Source organism: Embiotoca jacksoni, unplaced genomic scaffold, assembly GCF_022577435.1.
Source record: "Embiotoca jacksoni isolate LCO1_2020_lvr unplaced genomic scaffold, fEmbJac1.0.p SCAF_18, whole genome shotgun sequence".
Taxonomy (NCBI): domain Eukaryota; kingdom Metazoa; phylum Chordata; class Actinopteri; family Embiotocidae; genus Embiotoca; species Embiotoca jacksoni.
The window spans coordinates 4,048,634-4,066,200 of NW_027185318.1; the positions used below are offsets into that span (position 1 = coordinate 4,048,634).

Consider the following 17,567-nt stretch of genomic DNA (forward strand, 5'->3'; position numbering starts at 1 on the left):
TGGGAACGAAAACAGTTTATCCTTTAAGAGGAATCACAGTGGGGAATATCTTTGTTTCCTGCGGTTTTATGAGGCTGGTTTTAATAGGATCGTAACACAGAGCGATTTAGGTCTCACCCCCGGCAGCGTCAAGATCATGTGCTTCTGGATGATGGTGGATTCTGCTAGCCGTGTACCAATATCTGCACAAACAAACTGGTAAAATCCACAGTTGGTTTTGTATTTAAGGTGAAACATGGGGATTTATTGGTTTCTTGTAAACTGGCATGCATTAAAGACATTATTTTTTGTACCTGGACCAGCAGTAACAAGTTTGAGTCCGGCAGAGGAGACTTGAACTTGAGAGCCTGCAGAAGCTCCAACACCACAATGCGGGACATGTAGAACTTATCTCTCTCCTGGATGAGATAGAGAGTGGAGTAAATGTACTGAGGCAGCAAGACTGCCTTTTTCTATTATCACTCTCCCTTACTCATGCTGCGCGGAGACCATAAACTCTGTAGCTTGAATAGAGGGGGAAGGACAGGCAGCGAGAGGAGAGGGAGGGGAGCCAGGGAGACAGAGAATAGTGAAGCCGAGGAGTAGATTTAGGCCAGTCCAGATCTCTCCTCCCAGAGTCCCAGGCAGCTCAGATGAGGCTGTCAGGCTGCCTTCTCAACCTCCCTGAGGACAGGCTGCTCTCTTTGTTCATCCCTTCCACACGAAGCTCAGCTGCCTGTTTACAAACCACACTGTCATCTTCTGGCTTCCAGTTTGCCTCTCTCTTTCTCTTTGCAGTGATGTTTGCTTATGTTCGGAGTAGGCACATGCTCTTCTGCTCATGCAGAATGCAGAGCGGCCTCTGACATTTCTCACTGTGTGGCTTGTTAATGCGCATACCTGTATGCGCACTCTCATAATTAAAAGTTAATGGAGCATGTCCATTTGGTAAATAGCAAATCAAAAGCCCAGACATATATAGTGCGGTGCAGGCGTGACAAATGGTGCATGGTGTGACAAACTTTTGTCTGTCTAGAGAGCCTGACTTTGTGTCCTTATAGCCTGACCTCCAATGCGTGAACCAGCTGAAAAATCCTCCCTGTGCTTCCCAGAAACCTCACCTCGCCATAAAACAACTGCACGGGATAGGATCCAGAAGCAATTGCTCGTAGCAACTCTGGGATTTGAAATGCGAATATTATAAAGGTGAGGAATTAAACAGGATGCAGAAAATCGATACTGCAGGAGACATAAAGCATGCAGCGCTGACAGTGGTGGAGGACTGAGGGTCCGTCTGGCCAAACGGTGCACACAGCCCTGGCTCCATCTCTGTCTGAGACAGCCACTGAAAAACACACCGTACATCCTCAGCACTAGCACACCTACTAATCATGTTAATCAATACTGGCCGATTGCCTACTTAATCATCCATGACACGTGGCCACAATTCTGGCTGACTGGAGAGTCAGGGGAGTAAGTGTAGCACCGAAAAAGTGATGAGTGAGAAACTAGGAAACAGGGGCTCAACATTTTTAACACTGCAGATTAGTTTAAAAGGTTTAACTCTTTAAAGTCTGCGTAAATACTGCAAGCTCCTTGTGTTTTACGGAAAACACTCAAGAGTACCTTGTTGAAGGCTTTGTAACACAGTCCACATAGTTCTACGAGGTAGGAGAGGCTGAAACTGCCATACTGGACGACAAAGCTCAGCAGCTTGGAGAAGGGCTCCAGGAGACTCTGTATGACGGAGAAAACACATTCGATATTAAAGGCCTGAATTTTGACAAAACTGATATGTAAAAATTCGGCTTCATACTCACCCGGGTTGCATTTGTGGTTGGGATTTTCAGTAGACAAATGATAATCCTTAAACTGGAGTCCATGGGACACTAATGAGACACACATTGCAAGAAAAGTTGTCATATATAACTTGCCAGCATTCTTTAGAGTGCAGAAGTTGAAAACGACTGCATGGTAAACAGACATATTCCTGGATTTGGCGTTTTAAATTTGTGTGCAGGAATAAAATTGATCAGAGTACATGCTAATTTGACCTCCAAGGATAAAAGCGTCAGAGTCAAATCGATTACAATTTTAAGACTCTGTCCTATTGAACCTGAGAAGGGCACAGCAAGATGCTTTTTCCTGAAGCCGTAATTGCATTAAACAATATCAGACCATGACTAAGTGAAAGAGTTCATATCTACCTTCAGAGGAAGCACAGAGGGCAGTTTTGTGAGGAAGGTCTGGAACTGGTTGCAGATGGTTGTCCAAAGGTTGCTAGGAGAGTCCATGGGGAGAGCCTCCATGAAGGTGGCTATGTTGTCCAGGCAGTGCAGCATTGTGCCCCCTGCTGGCAGACTTTTTTTGTTGTTCAAGCCCTGGAGGGCACAGAGGCATAAACCATAACAGGGTAATATAATGAAATTCTATAAGCGAAGATATTTCCATTTAACTGATCATGCAGTCCTGATCAATCACAATGGCCACGATGAGAGCGGTGGATTTAGGACACTAAAGTACAGTTGACCCCTTGGATGAGCTCACGCATCAATAGGTTCTTATCTGTGCCATCTATATGGCTAAACAATAACAATAAACCGGTACAGTGGTGCAGAATGAGGTAGGTTTCTTGAAATGCCCCGATTATGTGTTGTTTCAGATGGGCTTATGCTGGACATGTAGCTGAAGCCACAAAAGCTTTTGCTTTGACAAGAGTGCCTCCTGCTGGTTAAATGAATCAACACACATACGTGGAGAAAAAAATCCCACCTCCAGCAGCATGTTGAGAGCTGCAACAGAACTCAGTTCATTGAAATCTATCAGCGAAGATGCGAGTGTTCGCAGAAAACTCCCATCTATAGAAAAAAGATGAAGAAGGTGACAATACGGTCAGAGGGAACTTATTATTTTAAAACGTACTGTTATTCAATATCCACTCCAATAAATATAATGTGCCTCTACTGCAGGTAACAAAATTATAAAACTCAGCACCAGGAGCAGACCTTTGATGTTACTCTGGAAGAGTTGGGGCAGGATGCCATTTGGTGCCAGCTGGTGAAACATACAGCGCAGGAACTGCTTGGCTACACCTGCTACGTTCCCTGGGATCAACATACTGCAAAGCATCACAGGGAGAATGTTTGTTGGACAGGCAGTCACACTTCACATCTATTATTAAACTCGTCTATAAGCACAGCGAATATCTGAACACTCGGGTGTAACGGCTTTAATGTCTCATACCTCTCAGCTTGTCCAGAAAAATTGGCACTGGATGCCAACCTAAAAGAAGTCAAAGCAGTGGATTAGGACTCGAGGATGAATTATGCATGAGTTCTAAGAGTGAGTTATGAAACTTCATTTTACGGTGAAGTGCTGTGTGGATGGAGATTAGTGGAGCCGTTGTACCTGCCCACAGACTGCATGATGTCGAGAAGCATGGGAGCAGCTAAATCAGGGCTGAGGTGGATGAACATGGACAGAACTACCACAGCGAGGCCCAGAGTCTCCTCGTCGTATTCCTCCAGAACGGCCGCACAGTCACGACACCTACATAGAAATACAGCGGGCCAGATTCAGCATGAAGGTGGCGTGCTACGGGACAGGGATAGCTGCTGACTGATTCACTCACCGGTCAGACATCGTGGTGGGCTGCTCGTCTATGAACTCCTCAGGGGCAGGGACAAACATGCTGACTGTGCTCGGTGCTGAGAGAAGACTGGTCTTTGTAGGACCTGCCAACAAAGATCAGTCATAAAATAACTATTTAAAAGAAGATACTGGGTACTTAACTATATTCCAGGATATCAAGGCCAAACATTTCATTATTAATTAGTTGTCCTGGTCATCAATGATTTATATTACAGGATAAGCCAATGCGCTCTTAAATATGAAGAGAGTTAGCCAATCTCTGTGAGTTTGTCCAAAAAAATATAGGATACTTTTAAGAAACTGTGAAATATCTTGCTTGTTCATTTGCATATTTTGTTCTATTAGCTTACATATATTGTTCTGTGTTGTATCGTGTTTGCCCAGAGTTCAATAGTGATCAATAAGTGTCTTTGTTTTTTTCCATGCATCTCCTCAAAGGGCCGTTAGGTAAAAGAGTAAAAGGCTAAAAGTGACTGACCCGTCTCCCAGGTGCAGATGTTGTGCGGCGCACTGGACTGATGCTCCAGCTGTCTCTTCATGAGCTGACTCATGGTTAAAGCTCCCAGAGAGCCTCGTTTCACCTGACGGTACTGAGCTAGAGGTCAGACACAGGAAACAACATGTGGCTTTAAGTACCTGTTCAACCCATTTGAGCTCTACAAACAAAAAGTGTGCGTGTGTGTGTGTGTGTGTGTGTGTGTATGGTTACATGAAAATGGGGAAGACACATGAAAACAGATGGTCAGTGTCTTTTGTATTATATAACGAAGACAAAATTCAAGCATTTAGCTCAGTCCTGTGAGGGATTAAATCATTATGGTTTAGAGGGAAACTAATTAGGAAACAAATTTATAAAACATTGGATTGGTATCTTTTCTGTGTTCTCAAAAATTTTATTAGTTTCATGGATGCTATGTGATACTTTTAATATTCAATAATATAAAGTTATTAAAATTAATTTTCAAAGAACAAAATATAGAAACTAAAGGGAATATATGAGATTACACACCAGTAGTAAATAAAATTACATAAAGCCTTCCTTATGGCAATCACAATAATGAGGTGGGTAAAGAGGTTGTGCAGCAAAGTATTTGGATCCTACTTGATACTGAAGAGCGATGGCTTGTTTCAGGCATAGCAGCTTCGAGTGTTGGGGCTGAGGCAGATTCTCGAGGCTTTTCCAAGGTAGACATAACTTTGTGATCTGCAAGGCAATATGGAGGAATGACAGGCTGGGAATTGGCATCGGAATATATGCCATCCTATGCCAATAGGTCTACGCAGCAAAAATGCCGCATGAATGTCCATCATCCCATCAGGAGAGGTTTACAGCAGTTATAGTCGATTTAGTGCTAATTTAATGACAGTTTGTTGTGTTTACAGCTTTGTAACGTAACTTAACCTGCAGTATGTTTCAGAAAATCAGTTCTCCTACCTTTAACGAAGTTTAAAGTTTTGAATTTTTCATCATTGATTCACTCTGAAGTGTTTGTGTGATGGGAAAAGTGAACACACACACAGAAAACACACCATAGACAAAACAAGGCTGACGTGGTCAGTGGTGTAAAGATTTGAGGTGCTCACTGATAATGATACTGATAATGAACTTTGATGATGAAAAAGTAACAGTAAAACCTAATTTATATGGGATACTATAGTATCGTACACAAAAAACATAAAAAGAGAGATGCCAGAAAAAAGGAGCGTTACAAACAGAGCAGGAAGGATTTTTTTTTTTAAAAAAGAGATAAATGAAAGTGAAAAAAAAAAAAAAAAGCAATAGAATTAAGGTAAAATATAATAGAAGCTTCTGGGTAAAAATAACTCTGGAATGATGAGGTTTATGTTTTATCTTTAAAGTTGTAAGTCGGGTGTTGAGTCACAAAAATTCACAGCAACTGTTCCAAAGTCGTTGTGCGTATGAACTAAAAGCAGCATCACTGTGGGCCTTTGTGTTTGACATCAAAGGTCACAGCAACTTATTGATTATCAAGAATGACACACACATCATGATAAGCAATAATGCCATTAGTGAGAATTAAAACAGATTGCACTACAGCAGACTAATAATACTTAATAACATTTATCAAACAATTAGTTTTTTGAAAAATTGTGCAAGAAATCTTTCAATTCTGTCAACTCACAATGTAAATGTAATTGAGTATGTAAGTAGTAAACAATAACAGTCACTCCAATAACTACAATAATGATCTTCCTCCCGGAGCCTAAATCTATTTAAAATTAAACTGAGAATGGGATAAAAAAAAATTAAATACAGTTAGTGAAGACCTACAAATGTTTTCAATTAAAAAAGCAGTATCGTTCTGTGGCAGCACACTCGTGTAAACTATTGTTGTTGGCTGTAGTTTAAGGACTGGGGAGCAGGTGATGCCAGAGTCAGCTGAATACAATGATTTGTGAGGAGCATAAACTATAACTCAGTATGTTGTTTTTTTGTGGCCTTGTAGAGATAAATTGTTGTAAATGCAGTGTCGTTCTCTAAGTTCGTTTCAAATTCTTGTGATTTTAACTGTTAAAATAAGCACTTTTGGCCACTCTGGTACAAACATTGATACATGTGGTTTTATGGAGCCCTCCACATGACTCCTTAAATCTTAAAGATTCCCTTAAAAAACTATTTCGAAACGAATCGAACAGCATCTGAACAGCACACTGGTAAAGTTTTCCACAGTAAGCCCATGCAACAAGACCAGGTGTGTTTGTGGGTCCTTCCTCCTTACCGGTCTCTGCAGTCTGCTCACCGCCCAGCTTGTCGAACATGTTGAAAGAGATGTCCAGGTATTCCCTCTGGATGGCACTGACGGCAATCTTCCTCTGCTTACGTTGTCGGGGAACAATCTGGATTTTAAACTCTGCTTCATCATTGTCGTCCGCGTTGCCAGGTTTGGGGTCGCTGTCCACCTCATCACCCATGTCATCGTCTTCTTCATCATATCCGTCCTCTTCCTCGTCATTGCTGTTACTCTTGCTTTTCTCAGGTGAGGAAAGAGGCTCTGCTTTGTCTTCTGGGATGACCAGGAAGATAGTCCGACCAGAAGGACTTGTGCCGGGTCCCATCGCGATCCTCAAGTCCTCGGGGGTCATAGACATGTCGTCCAGTGAGGTGTCCGGGATGTGTGGGGTCTTCCTCAGCAGATCTCTCTTCTGCTTCAGGGTCATGGGGCTTTCATGGCAGACGTTCTCCAGGCGGTCAGGGAGTTCCAGAGAGGTGCTGTGAGCCACACGGTTGGACTTCTTTTCCACAAGTGCTTCATCTGGGCCCCTTTTCCCGAACAGAAGCTCGGGGCTCTTTTTGTCACTGGAACAGTCCTCCACACTCACCTGAACCACAGGAGACAACCGCAAAGTGTTCCTGCTCGCCGGGGAAGCCGAGACCTTCGGACTGCCGTTAAACTTGGAGGCTATGAGGGTGTTGAGGTCGAACTCTTCATCGCTCTCCACGATCCTCAGAGGAGGTAGTGGTTCAAACACCAAGGAGTCGCTGTCGGACATGGAGAGCAGCGAGTGTTTTTCTGGAATTGAGGTGCAGTCGGAGGAGAGGTCAATGAGGTCTTGATCCTCCTTGCCTTGCACCGATTCCCCTAAAGAGCTCTGATCTGATCTGATCTTGTCCTCGAAGGTCTCCATGCAGCTGAGGCGGACCTCTGGAATGATGGGCTTAGAGGTGTCAGACTGGCCGCCTCGAGAGCATCGTCTGTCCGCGGGATCAATGTCCTCCACACGAACCGAAGAGTCATCAGAGGATCCTTTACCGTGACGCCGGCTGTGAGGCGTGGCGGAGGATGGGGCCACAGGGGGCGGTTGCATGTCGCAGCGATCAATACAGGACTTGCGGCGATGTTCGTCCAGACTGAAGAGGATGGAGTCCGTGTTGGAAATGTCCAGAGACTTCTGCTTGTGCATGGCCTGTAGCCGCTTCTTCCTGGTGCTCTCCTCCCTCACGCAGTGCAGGATGCTGTCCTGGAGGGCGCTCGCTTCGCGGTACTCCGACAGCTCAATTTCACCTGATACACAGAGGAAAAAAATGAGACGTTACTGCAGTGAAAGTATCCAGCAATCAGGAAAACATTCTGCTGAAAAAGATTCAGTCAGTGTGCGGTAATACTGCACTTGACGATGAATGTCTCTGCTGCTTACTTTTCTTAGCATTCAGCTCCACCGGCTGGTACTTCACAGACTTGCTGCCACCAATCCTTTTCAGGCGGGCAAAGAACGTCTGCGACTCCTTATTAGCTGCACCAGTCGGCGTGTCATGGACGTCTGACTCATCAAATACACTGTCCTCTTCTAATACGGAGACAAAATATGAAAAATGAACATCAGCACTGCATTTATGTAGCATAGAGAAAATCATCTAAAGCTTATTAAAGAGGGTGTCACTTCCATCCCATTTTGACATTATGATTTATGAGATCTTGTAAAATATGTTAATGGAACGACGATTTGGTTCCTTCCATAATTGTATCCTAATTTATATCAATTAATTGTAGCCTTTATACAACATACAGTAATTAGTTCTCTTCTCAGCACTCCAACTTTTTAAAGCAAACTTTTTTCAGCGAAGATTATTGTACACACAATCACACGAGCATATGGAAGTGTTTTTCTTGTTGCAGCCCATTCATCAAATCTTAGCCTCTCCAGAAGTCTGCTGTTGAAATAAACAACATTTGTTATTTTGCTCCACCTTTTTCTTTCTCACTGTAGCGGCTCATGTTGGAGTTGTCGCTGTAGAGCGGCCCTGCTGTAGCGTGAGGACGACAGCTGTGATACTGTGCGTTCAGAGTGTTGATGGTGATGTGGATCAGATGGAGGACCACTTTACTGCCGTCCATGTCTCTGTAAGGGTACTATGGTGCAAAAAAAAAAAAGTGCTTATTTTGTATAACAGTTATTCTCTTTTTATGAAAAACAATATATCACAGCAAGATGAAGCAATCAGAGGTAAAAAAAAAAAAAAAAACAACAACAACAACAACAACTAAAGGGACTGAATGACTAATAGTCCATAAAATAAAATCCCACTGAAACATATTAATAAAAAAAACTACCTTATAGAGAATAACTAGCAGAGCTTTGAGCCACATCTGTCGAATGTGTGGCCTCAGGGCCCACAAGGAGCATCGGGGTGGCTGCTGAAAATAGTGTCTCAGCTGGGGACATGTGCAGTACTTCAACACCTGGACCACCAGAGGGAGCAGCTGCTTCCCCAAACCGATATTGTCGTCCATCACCTGGAGGAAACAAAAGTTTAATTCACTGGTAGATATGATGTTCTGTTGTGTAACGGTACAAACACCAAAAATATGAAAATAGATGAGATGTTAGTCACTTGTGCAATGCCGGCGATGAAGGCATTGAAGCAGGTGGTGGTGCGCATCTTCTGAGGAGCAATCATGAAGCAGCCCTCCTGTTGGTCGTAGCCCAGCAGCACGTACAGGTGGCGCTTCACCGTGTTGAAAGCCTTGGCACTGCCGATGTCAGCCTCGGCGCTGCTCTGGTCTTTGGCCATAAATTTCATGAGCACCATGATGAGCTGGTGAACCGTCTGGTGATCGATGCCGGCGTCCTCGGGGAGCAGGTCTCTGATGATGGAGTCCTCCTCAGGAGAAGGGGTCTGGCCTGCAAGAGGGGCTAAAGCGTCAGAGTTAAAATGTGGGAGGAAACGTGCTGTAGACAGGGGAGAAGATGAGGGAGAGGGAGGGTAACAGCACAGAGGTGGGGGGGGGGCAGTCATCTTATCTTGTCCACTTCTCTGTCAAGAGAGGCGGCGATATCATCATGCAGTACATCAGTACAATGTGCTCATGGAATATGTAAATGGTAAACACAAAAATATGACCCTTTTTTTTTGCAGGCATACTATACTTTCCTCCAATATGATGTAATTATGAAGAGCAATACTGTATGTCTCAGATTCAGATTGTTATTTACCTGGCAGGACTTTCTCTATCATATCTCCCAGTGTCGGGGCAGAGTGCTCCTGCCTCGTAAGCCTTAGAGCTAAAAACCACATATGAAGAACACAATTTAAGAGAGTTCGCACAGGACACATGTCTGAGCTTCATGATTGTACAGCACACAGAAACATACACACATACTGGCCACAAAAAAACACACAAAACAGTGCAAAATCCAACGTGTTGTCAAGATCTAGGACATTTGGACCGACCACAAACATCCAAAGCCCTGTCATGTTTGAAGCCAACACAAATAACATGTCCCAGAAACTCAGACAGCCTTCTGTGCAGAGCCACAGATAAAAGGACTGATAGGGTTGGGAAGGCCTCCTGTTTTTGAACAAAGTAGTGTTTAGACATTTAAGTGAAATGAACATTGGGACCAAACAAGTGAGGAGAGAAACATTAGGAAAATGGGACCAGACTTTGGTCGAATAGTATTTGCAAATAGAGGATTTTATTTTCCAAAAGGAACTCAAAATGGTCATTGATCACCATTTTATGGCAAAAAAAAACAACCTGGCAGGTTGTTTTTAGAAAAGAGATGGACTGGATACAGTAATGGATGTGGGCAGAGCACATATGAGGCACTTGAAGAAGCCTCTAATGTTATTTGCAAACAGAATTTGACCAGAGACTGAATGAAAGGGACACAGGTTCAGATTCAAACAGATCGACTGGCTGATCTCTGCTACTCACGAAGTCGGTTGCTCAGTGACTCAGGGAGTGAAAATGCCCGTTTTGACTCTGCTGGGCCTCCCTTCACACTGTCCCGCAAAGAACGCACGCTCTTCTGCCGATTCCTGGCAAAACGGGCCCGTCGTATCTTCCACATCGCTGTGTCACTGAGGTTGGCCACATTGGTTCGTACAGCTGTAATGGCTGTCAGAAAAAAGATTGCAAACTTAATTTTGAGGCAATGCTTTTCTTTCAGGTGTAAAAAACCTGAATGGTGACATAGCAGCTGTACGTACTAGTAGGGAAAGGAAACTCCTTGTTGCAGTCCAGGTGCAGCTGAGCCTCCAGAGATAAGGTTTCAAAGCGGTTGACAAAAAACTCCCAGCTGAGTGCGGGAATGTCTTTCTTCAGGAAGTGCAGCAGGAGGAGTTTACTGAGAATGACGGGACGATCCCTCACCACGGTGTCAAATTGGAAATCCAGACACAGGCACAAGCCCTGTAAAGTAGAAACCAACATTATTATCAGCAGGTTCTGGACAGAAGTGAAGACTATTTCTATATTTCCAATGTCAATGTATAAACATATTGTATGTTCTTTAAGATAGTCACTCATATTTCAGCAAGCATGAAGTATTTATCTGCCAATATGTGAAAATCACAATGATAAACACAAACATGTCACATCACTGTGCCATTGTGTAGCTCTTCACTTCAATGTCCTATATACTACAGACCAATTTCACTGTGCGTCTATGCGTGCAGGTCACCTGCAGGGCCGGCCTCTTGATGGAGTCCAGCAGCAGTCTGGCCCTGGTGGCCACGGCTGGGTTGACGTCCTCCACGGAGGACAGGAAGCAGCAGAAAGCGTGGGCCAGCGAATACTTCAACAAGTGGTTTTTTGTCACCGCGCCGATGTCCAGGAAGCGACAGAGCACCGCTACCTTCTCGACTGGGAAAATTTCATGAACATAAAGAGCAAAAGTGAACCATCTCTGGCAACAGAGACAGTATGACCAAGAGTCAACGGAGCTGCCAGATGTCCTGATGTGATTATCATGATTTAATAAGAAGAAGCAGCTATGAGGTCAGAGATGTAGATAATTAAGATAAGTTAATGTATTACTTAGCAACTGTCTATACCAGCATATTCCTTAAAACTGAGAAATTCACATTACAAAAATTAAATCATATATATTCTGTGCATCATAAAAAAACAAATATTTATGGAGCAATATTTTAAATCAAATCACTGTTCATCCGTTCTGTGGGTGTACGTGTGATGCTTTAGTTTCTATCATGTAATATTCATTGGTTATTGTGTTCACAAGGTTGCATTAACATACACACATTGTGACTGTAGACAACACAACATCCCACATGGCCATTGCCAGTGGGGCAGTCATCTCTCTAACAGTAACATGCTTCCAGTAATTGGTGTCTTTATTTATCATGACTCAGATTAGAAGCTAAAAATAGGGGCTTTATTTTGAAATCCATAAACTCTCACCCACTCCGGGCTGATGGGTAATACCCAGGGTTGGCCACTAGGTGTCAGTGTGGGAGAGCGTGTAGGACTGTGCAGTGAGAGCCTGATGCCTGTTGGTTTCATTTCAGGAAAAAAATACATCTTTTTGTAAAATGTATGCTCTCATTTATACAATTATCTGTTTGAACACTAGTTATAAGAGAGTGTAATATGATTACAGTTGTTCGTGGTTATGATATAGATCAATCGCATTTCAGGTTGACATTGTGGCGCATCATTTAAGATGGAAAGACCAATATGTGAATTTATTTTTTGAGATTTCCTGAGGTATTTATGTACACAATAGGCAAATAACTTAATATCTTCTGAAAAATATCTACTGTGTGTCTGTCATGCTACTGCTCTACTGTTTCCCTATATCCATACATTGACTCAGGGGACCCGTCCTCTGCCTCTGTCTCAAGGTCACACAGCTCCTCTCTGCCAATCACAAGGCGAGAAAAACCTTATTAATCCCACAATTCCTCTTTGCCGCCAGTTTGAGCCACACAGTAACCATGGCAACACAAGGGGGAGATGTGGCCAGGCAGCGGTTTAGGAAGCACATTATATAAGCAGAATGGGGGTTCCTCTTATAACAGTTCATTTACTCACAGTGGCCACCGCAAAGATAAATCCTAAAAGCCCCCAAATTATAATAGTTAATGGTCACATCTGCATCTGAAGTTATATATATGATCTGTATGTGATGAGATATCAGATAAACAATATGTGCAATTTAATCTCTCACCAGCTTCAAATCGTATTTTCCAGTCTTTGCTGTTGAAGTTTGTGTTAATGAGGTTCCAGAAGATGTCTGCTCCGTGAGACAGAGAGAGGGCATGGAGAAGTTGCGGCACAGCCAGGGAGGCAAGCTGGCAAAACTCGGACTTCATCATGGACCACAGGCTGAAACACAAAGACATGAACAAATGGCTGTGAAGGAATTGATTAAATCAACATTTGCAAATGAATATTGTCACAGAAAGGTTCCCTTTTCCCGTATATGAGGCGAGTTGACTGCACATACCTTGGGATGAGCATCTTCTCCTGGATGTAGGCCAGAAACTGGGGGTGATCCTTACGGGCGAGGTACAAACACTCTCCATGGAGACACAGGATCTTCAGACAGTTCAGCATGTTGAACAAGATGTCAGGCTCCTCGAACTTGGACATTTCCTGACAATACAGCAGAGATGCATGATTCACAGCGTACACTCAAATAAATCACAAGAAACATTTTTGATCTACTTTTATCATTTAGGTATTCAGATGAAGTACCTGCAGGATGGTGTATATAAGCTTCAACGACACAGGCAGCTGCTGGTAGGAGAACTTCTTATCAGAGTTGTTCTTCATGGCTGGAACGAAGAAAACTGTTAGAAACCATTCACCTTTCAAGTTACTCTGTACGATGGCGGGCATATAATGTAGCATAAAGACTTGAAACATGGGAAAAAGCTAGTCTGGCTCTGACAATATCTCACAAATAAGATTTTTCATTTGGGGGATTTATGTAACCGACTATTTCTCGGACAGTCACACGTAGTGTCTTCTTTTTACCGTGAGATTACTGTATACAGACGCGAGTGGAATCACAGTAAATTTTTATAAGGATTAATACAATGATATTCTCTTGGCAGGTAAAATCATATGTTAAATTTTGAGATGAAGACTGATGACACACATGCATCACCAGGAGAGTGGTTGCTGGGGTTGTCAGTGTGTGTCCCTCTCGGGTTGTCTCCTTCACTTCGAGTCTCCGTCGTGAGGGTGAAGTCTGGTTGAGGTGACAACAATGTTTCCTCCAAACTATCTGTGGGCTCCTGCGGGGGAAAACAATCACTGTCAAAATGTGACCATCAAGTGTTGAGCTTGATATGCATAAGTCTTTTAGATTTGTTTATATAGAGGGACGGGGATTCTGTATGTTTTGAGTCATCTGCAACAAATGAGGCTAAACCTGACACACAGTGGTGACTTTGGCTCGAATGTCTGGGACTTGGGGGCTTCAGGGTATTCATTTTAAAGCCATACCTGCTTCATTAACAGGGTTCATTTATATTCAGTGCATTAAAATGCACGCTGTGTGTCTCACCACCAGGCGTATCTCTTCCCGGGGGGTCAGCCTCTCCAGGAGCTCGCAGCCCAGCTGGTAGCAGAGGATGCTGGATTGGCACAGGCTGCACTCTAGGGCCTTCTCATCCTTCTGGCAGGTGTGTGAGCCCCCCCATGGGGCCTGGAAGACGTTGTTGATGATGCCCACGATATCCTTCCCCAGGCTGCTGTCTAGACCCAGCATCACACCGTCATCCTGGAGCTCCATCTGGGACAGCGGGGGGGAGACGACCGTAAAAATAGAGGAACAAAAAGTAGAGCACGACACAAATCTCAAGATCCCACCTGTGGGCCTGATTGCAATTGTGCTGTATCTGTCATTTTCCTCTATATGAATGACAAAGATGAATAAGAGGCTTTGATCTACGGTATACACTGTGCAAATGGTGGTACGATATGACAGGGTTTACGGAAAAGTTTTTTTTACCCTAATAAACAATATCCGAAAACAAGAATATTAGATATTGATGAGAATAATGACACTTGGAAACAAAGTGCATCAGAGACAGACTCTTTATCCCAGGAAACATGGTTACAAACATCTCATCAGGAAGGTGGTCACCTGCTTTAAGATGAGGTCGAACATGAGGATGAAACAGCCGAGGTTCATGTCGTCGTCCTCACAGTCGAGGTCCAGGGCGCAGTGGCCCGTGGCGTGACCAAGGTTTTTAAAAGGGCTACAGCGCAGAGGACTGCGAAATGGGCTCCTGAAGGGACTCGGGAACGGGCTGAGGGTGTTGTGGTGCCCACGGCGTCCTGGATCTGACACCACACTCACCTATGAGAAAAGACAACAACCCCTAAAAGACGTGTGTTTCAACTCAAACTCATGCACGTTCATGCCTCTGACAGTCTTTTGATCTCCAGCTGTTACTGCCAGTAAAGATGTGTCACAAGTGCAGAGTTATAAATATCAGTGATAAATCTACATCACAGTCAAGTTCAATTAAGCCCTTTAAGAGAGCTATATTTAGATATAGCCTGTTACCATGGCAACTTACAGTATATTTCGATGAGTAGTAAAGAAATAGAAGCCAAGAAGAGCAGACAATTTTAAAACCTCAGTCCTGAACAGGCATTTGACAGACGTTAAAACATAAAACATGACCCAAAGGTAACACAAAGTCTATTCAGGGGATGATTTGAATGCGCTGACATGTGGTTTTGGTGGAGAATAAGCTGTATTTCCTGGTTTATTGCCAATGACAGCTCAAGTGGATAAAAACGTTGCCATTGAACTCTCATATCTTTTAATTTTGGGGTAGTATTTTTAACATTGCCGTGCTCCTCACCCTGCGAGCCCCAGTGTTGCCAGTCAGATCTGAAGCGCGTGCCTTTCTCTGATTGGCCAGTTCCTTCAACGAGTTCACTCCATCGGAGAACATCCCAATTAGCAGCTGAAGAGGCACCACAATGTCGAGCTCTGACAGCACCTATGACCCAACAGGACACACACACACATTTAAATGATCCATTCACAACAATGGTCACCTAATGCTAAAACACAAAAACTCTGAATTTAGTTTTATCAGGAATTTTTTCCTGTTTTTTTTGTTTGAAGTGCAGCAAACAAAATCTCGCTCCCCTTTGTTTCATTGGTTGGTTGAGTGTATATGTTAAGACCTATAGTTAATAATATAAAAATCAACATGCATGGATATCAAGTGGGAAATATGTCCAGTGACACAATAAAACCCCGCTACATACAAGACATTAACACACCACATGCAGAGGAGGACTTCAAAGTGGTCACTGCTTCTCGGTCTGAAGTGAGTGTGACCTACTTACTGAGGGTAAATTATTGCAATCTCTTGATCACAGTTGTGACAGAAAACTTGAAATCGATCCATGTATACAGGGCTGCAAGCTGTGAGTGCATATGGGAATGAAAGGCAAAATCCCTCCTATCTCTTTCAGTCTCGTTCTGTGACCCAGATCCATATTCAGCAGGGCCTCTGCCCAGACTCTCACGCTCTATGACAACCTGTTCATTTCACACGCACTGTGGACAGAACCGCAGGACGAGTACTTGACACAAGACTGTGTTGTGTGTGTGTGTGTGTGTGTGTGTGTGTGTGTGTGTGTGTGTGTGTGTGTGTGTGTGTGTAAACTCACATGCAGCCACAGCAGAGCCTGCTCTTGCACAGACGCCGGGTAGCCAGAGAATCTGCAGCTGATGAAGCCAAACATTTCCTCCATGGAGAAGGGCAGGGGGCACAGCTCAATGTCAAACATCTTGCTGTATAGAGAGGACACAACAACAATTATAAGTTAATGTAAATGTGGTTCAGTTCCCTGCTGTTACTTTTAATGTTGTTTTATAATGCAGCGGTGCAGTTTTACTGTCCTCACACTGCCTCTGCTGTAGTTATCTTCAGCTGGTGGTCTCATTCGTGCAAATATTTTCCAGAATGATGCACAGATGGAAGCAATGACGCCATGAAAAGAGAGACTTTTTAAGACTTTTAAAGTGTTGATATCAGTGCTCAAAGTGGGCCGGTACTTACATACTCACACAAACTCATAGCAGCATGTCTACATTTTACTCTCTGGTGTCAACTTTTTCTTGCACACCAGCTCTTCTCACAAGCTGCCGGTGCTCATTTCTGCCCCTGTCCATATCGGGTTATCTGGGCAATTCATAATGGCGCTAAAATAAAATATCATTACCCAGCGTACCCAGCCACATAGAGTAGTACGATTTGACCTTGTAACGCTAATATTTTGCAGTGGTTCTCCCATTGATTAAAAAAGGGGAGAACATCAGGAATATCTGCTAGAATATTTTTTTTCACCGTAGAAAATCTGAATATAAAAACCTACTTAATGATCTGTTTAATACGGCCAGTAAACACAATAACGTGAATAAAGGAAATACTGGCATGTGTTTTTTTTCCACTTCAGGCAGAGGCTGATATGCAGCTCATGGACACAGACATTACAGTTAATGTTACGACTCCTCCCTCAGTACTGTATGATCTGTTTACACTTAAAAGAAATGGATGTACCTGAGCACTTCCCGAAACTCTTTGAGCTGGTGATCAGGCACCTCAGTGCGGATGGCCTCCAGCCACTCCGGCATAAAGCACTCCCACAGTGGTTGACTGATGACATTGTAAGGTATCAGACACAGGATCCGGTTCAGGCCTTCCTTCAGCTGGGTCACCGTGCTACATGATTTGTCCCAGTAACCTCCCACCTGGGGAAAAGTACGCATGGACTGGTTTAGACTTAATGGTGACCTGCCCTGAATAAACCTCAATCCTCAGTGAAATCTTAGTTTCAGATTTAACAGTCTTTAACATTGTCTATAACCGTGTGTGCGAACGGCAACCTGGTTGTTGACCTTACCCTGGCAAACTCTACAGGTTTGGGCAGCAGGCACATGACCATGACATCGAAGCGCACTTCACACACTGTCTTGAGCCACTTTGTGACAAACTGGGGCTTCAACTTCTCCACCAGGCTTCCAACTTCATCATCCATCATGTAGGCGGTGGAGTGAAACCACTGGAAGACCATGCTGACCAGCCGAGCGAGGCTCTCAGTGGGCGTGTTCTCGTTGGGGGTACACAGGCTCACCTGCAGACATGAGCAAAGCAATCAGTCAGGAAACCCGAGTAGCGATAAGAG

At 43.7% G+C, this 17,567-nt stretch overlaps 1 protein-coding gene across 9 annotated transcripts in view; it reads right to left on the reverse strand.

The window, feature by feature from the left end:
* Nucleotides 1-17,567, reverse strand: part of LOC138199909 (protein unc-79 homolog) — a 32,279-nt gene that overhangs the window by 2,295 nt on the left and 12,417 nt on the right. For 4 of the 9 annotated variants that reach the window (XM_069152204.1, XM_069152203.1, XM_069152210.1 and 1 more), the window contains 31 exons: nt 17,286-17,516; nt 16,943-17,133; nt 16,050-16,173; nt 15,227-15,367; nt 14,497-14,712; nt 13,915-14,142; nt 13,504-13,642; nt 13,098-13,177; nt 12,847-12,995; nt 12,568-12,725; nt 11,059-11,240; nt 10,586-10,787; nt 10,311-10,493; nt 9,586-9,654; nt 8,984-9,285; nt 8,703-8,885; nt 8,339-8,501; nt 7,789-7,938; nt 6,372-7,655; nt 4,733-4,834; nt 4,109-4,225; nt 3,611-3,713; nt 3,388-3,528; nt 3,223-3,261; nt 2,985-3,097; nt 2,752-2,837; nt 2,187-2,360; nt 1,800-1,868; nt 1,606-1,716; nt 294-398; nt 118-195 (listed from right to left, as the gene is read on the reverse strand). In XM_069152204.1, coding sequence (XP_069008305.1) covers nt 118-195; nt 294-398; nt 1,606-1,716; nt 1,800-1,868; nt 2,187-2,360; nt 2,752-2,837; nt 2,985-3,097; nt 3,223-3,261; nt 3,388-3,528; nt 3,611-3,713; nt 4,109-4,225; nt 4,733-4,834; nt 6,372-7,655; nt 7,789-7,938; nt 8,339-8,501; nt 8,703-8,885; nt 8,984-9,285; nt 9,586-9,654; nt 10,311-10,493; nt 10,586-10,787; nt 11,059-11,240; nt 12,568-12,725; nt 12,847-12,995; nt 13,098-13,177; nt 13,504-13,642; nt 13,915-14,142; nt 14,497-14,712; nt 15,227-15,367; nt 16,050-16,173; nt 16,943-17,133; nt 17,286-17,516 — 5,613 coding nt within the window. The remainder of the gene's footprint in view (nt 1-117; nt 196-293; nt 399-1,605; nt 1,717-1,799; nt 1,869-2,186; nt 2,361-2,751; nt 2,838-2,984; nt 3,098-3,222; nt 3,262-3,387; nt 3,529-3,610; nt 3,714-4,108; nt 4,226-4,732; nt 4,835-6,371; nt 7,656-7,788; nt 7,939-8,338; nt 8,502-8,702; nt 8,886-8,983; nt 9,286-9,585; nt 9,655-10,310; nt 10,494-10,585; nt 10,788-11,058; nt 11,241-12,567; nt 12,726-12,846; nt 12,996-13,097; nt 13,178-13,503; nt 13,643-13,914; nt 14,143-14,496; nt 14,713-15,226; nt 15,368-16,049; nt 16,174-16,942; nt 17,134-17,285; nt 17,517-17,567) is intronic. The other 5 variants (XM_069152205.1, XM_069152206.1, XM_069152208.1 and 2 more) reach the window with 5 other exon arrangements.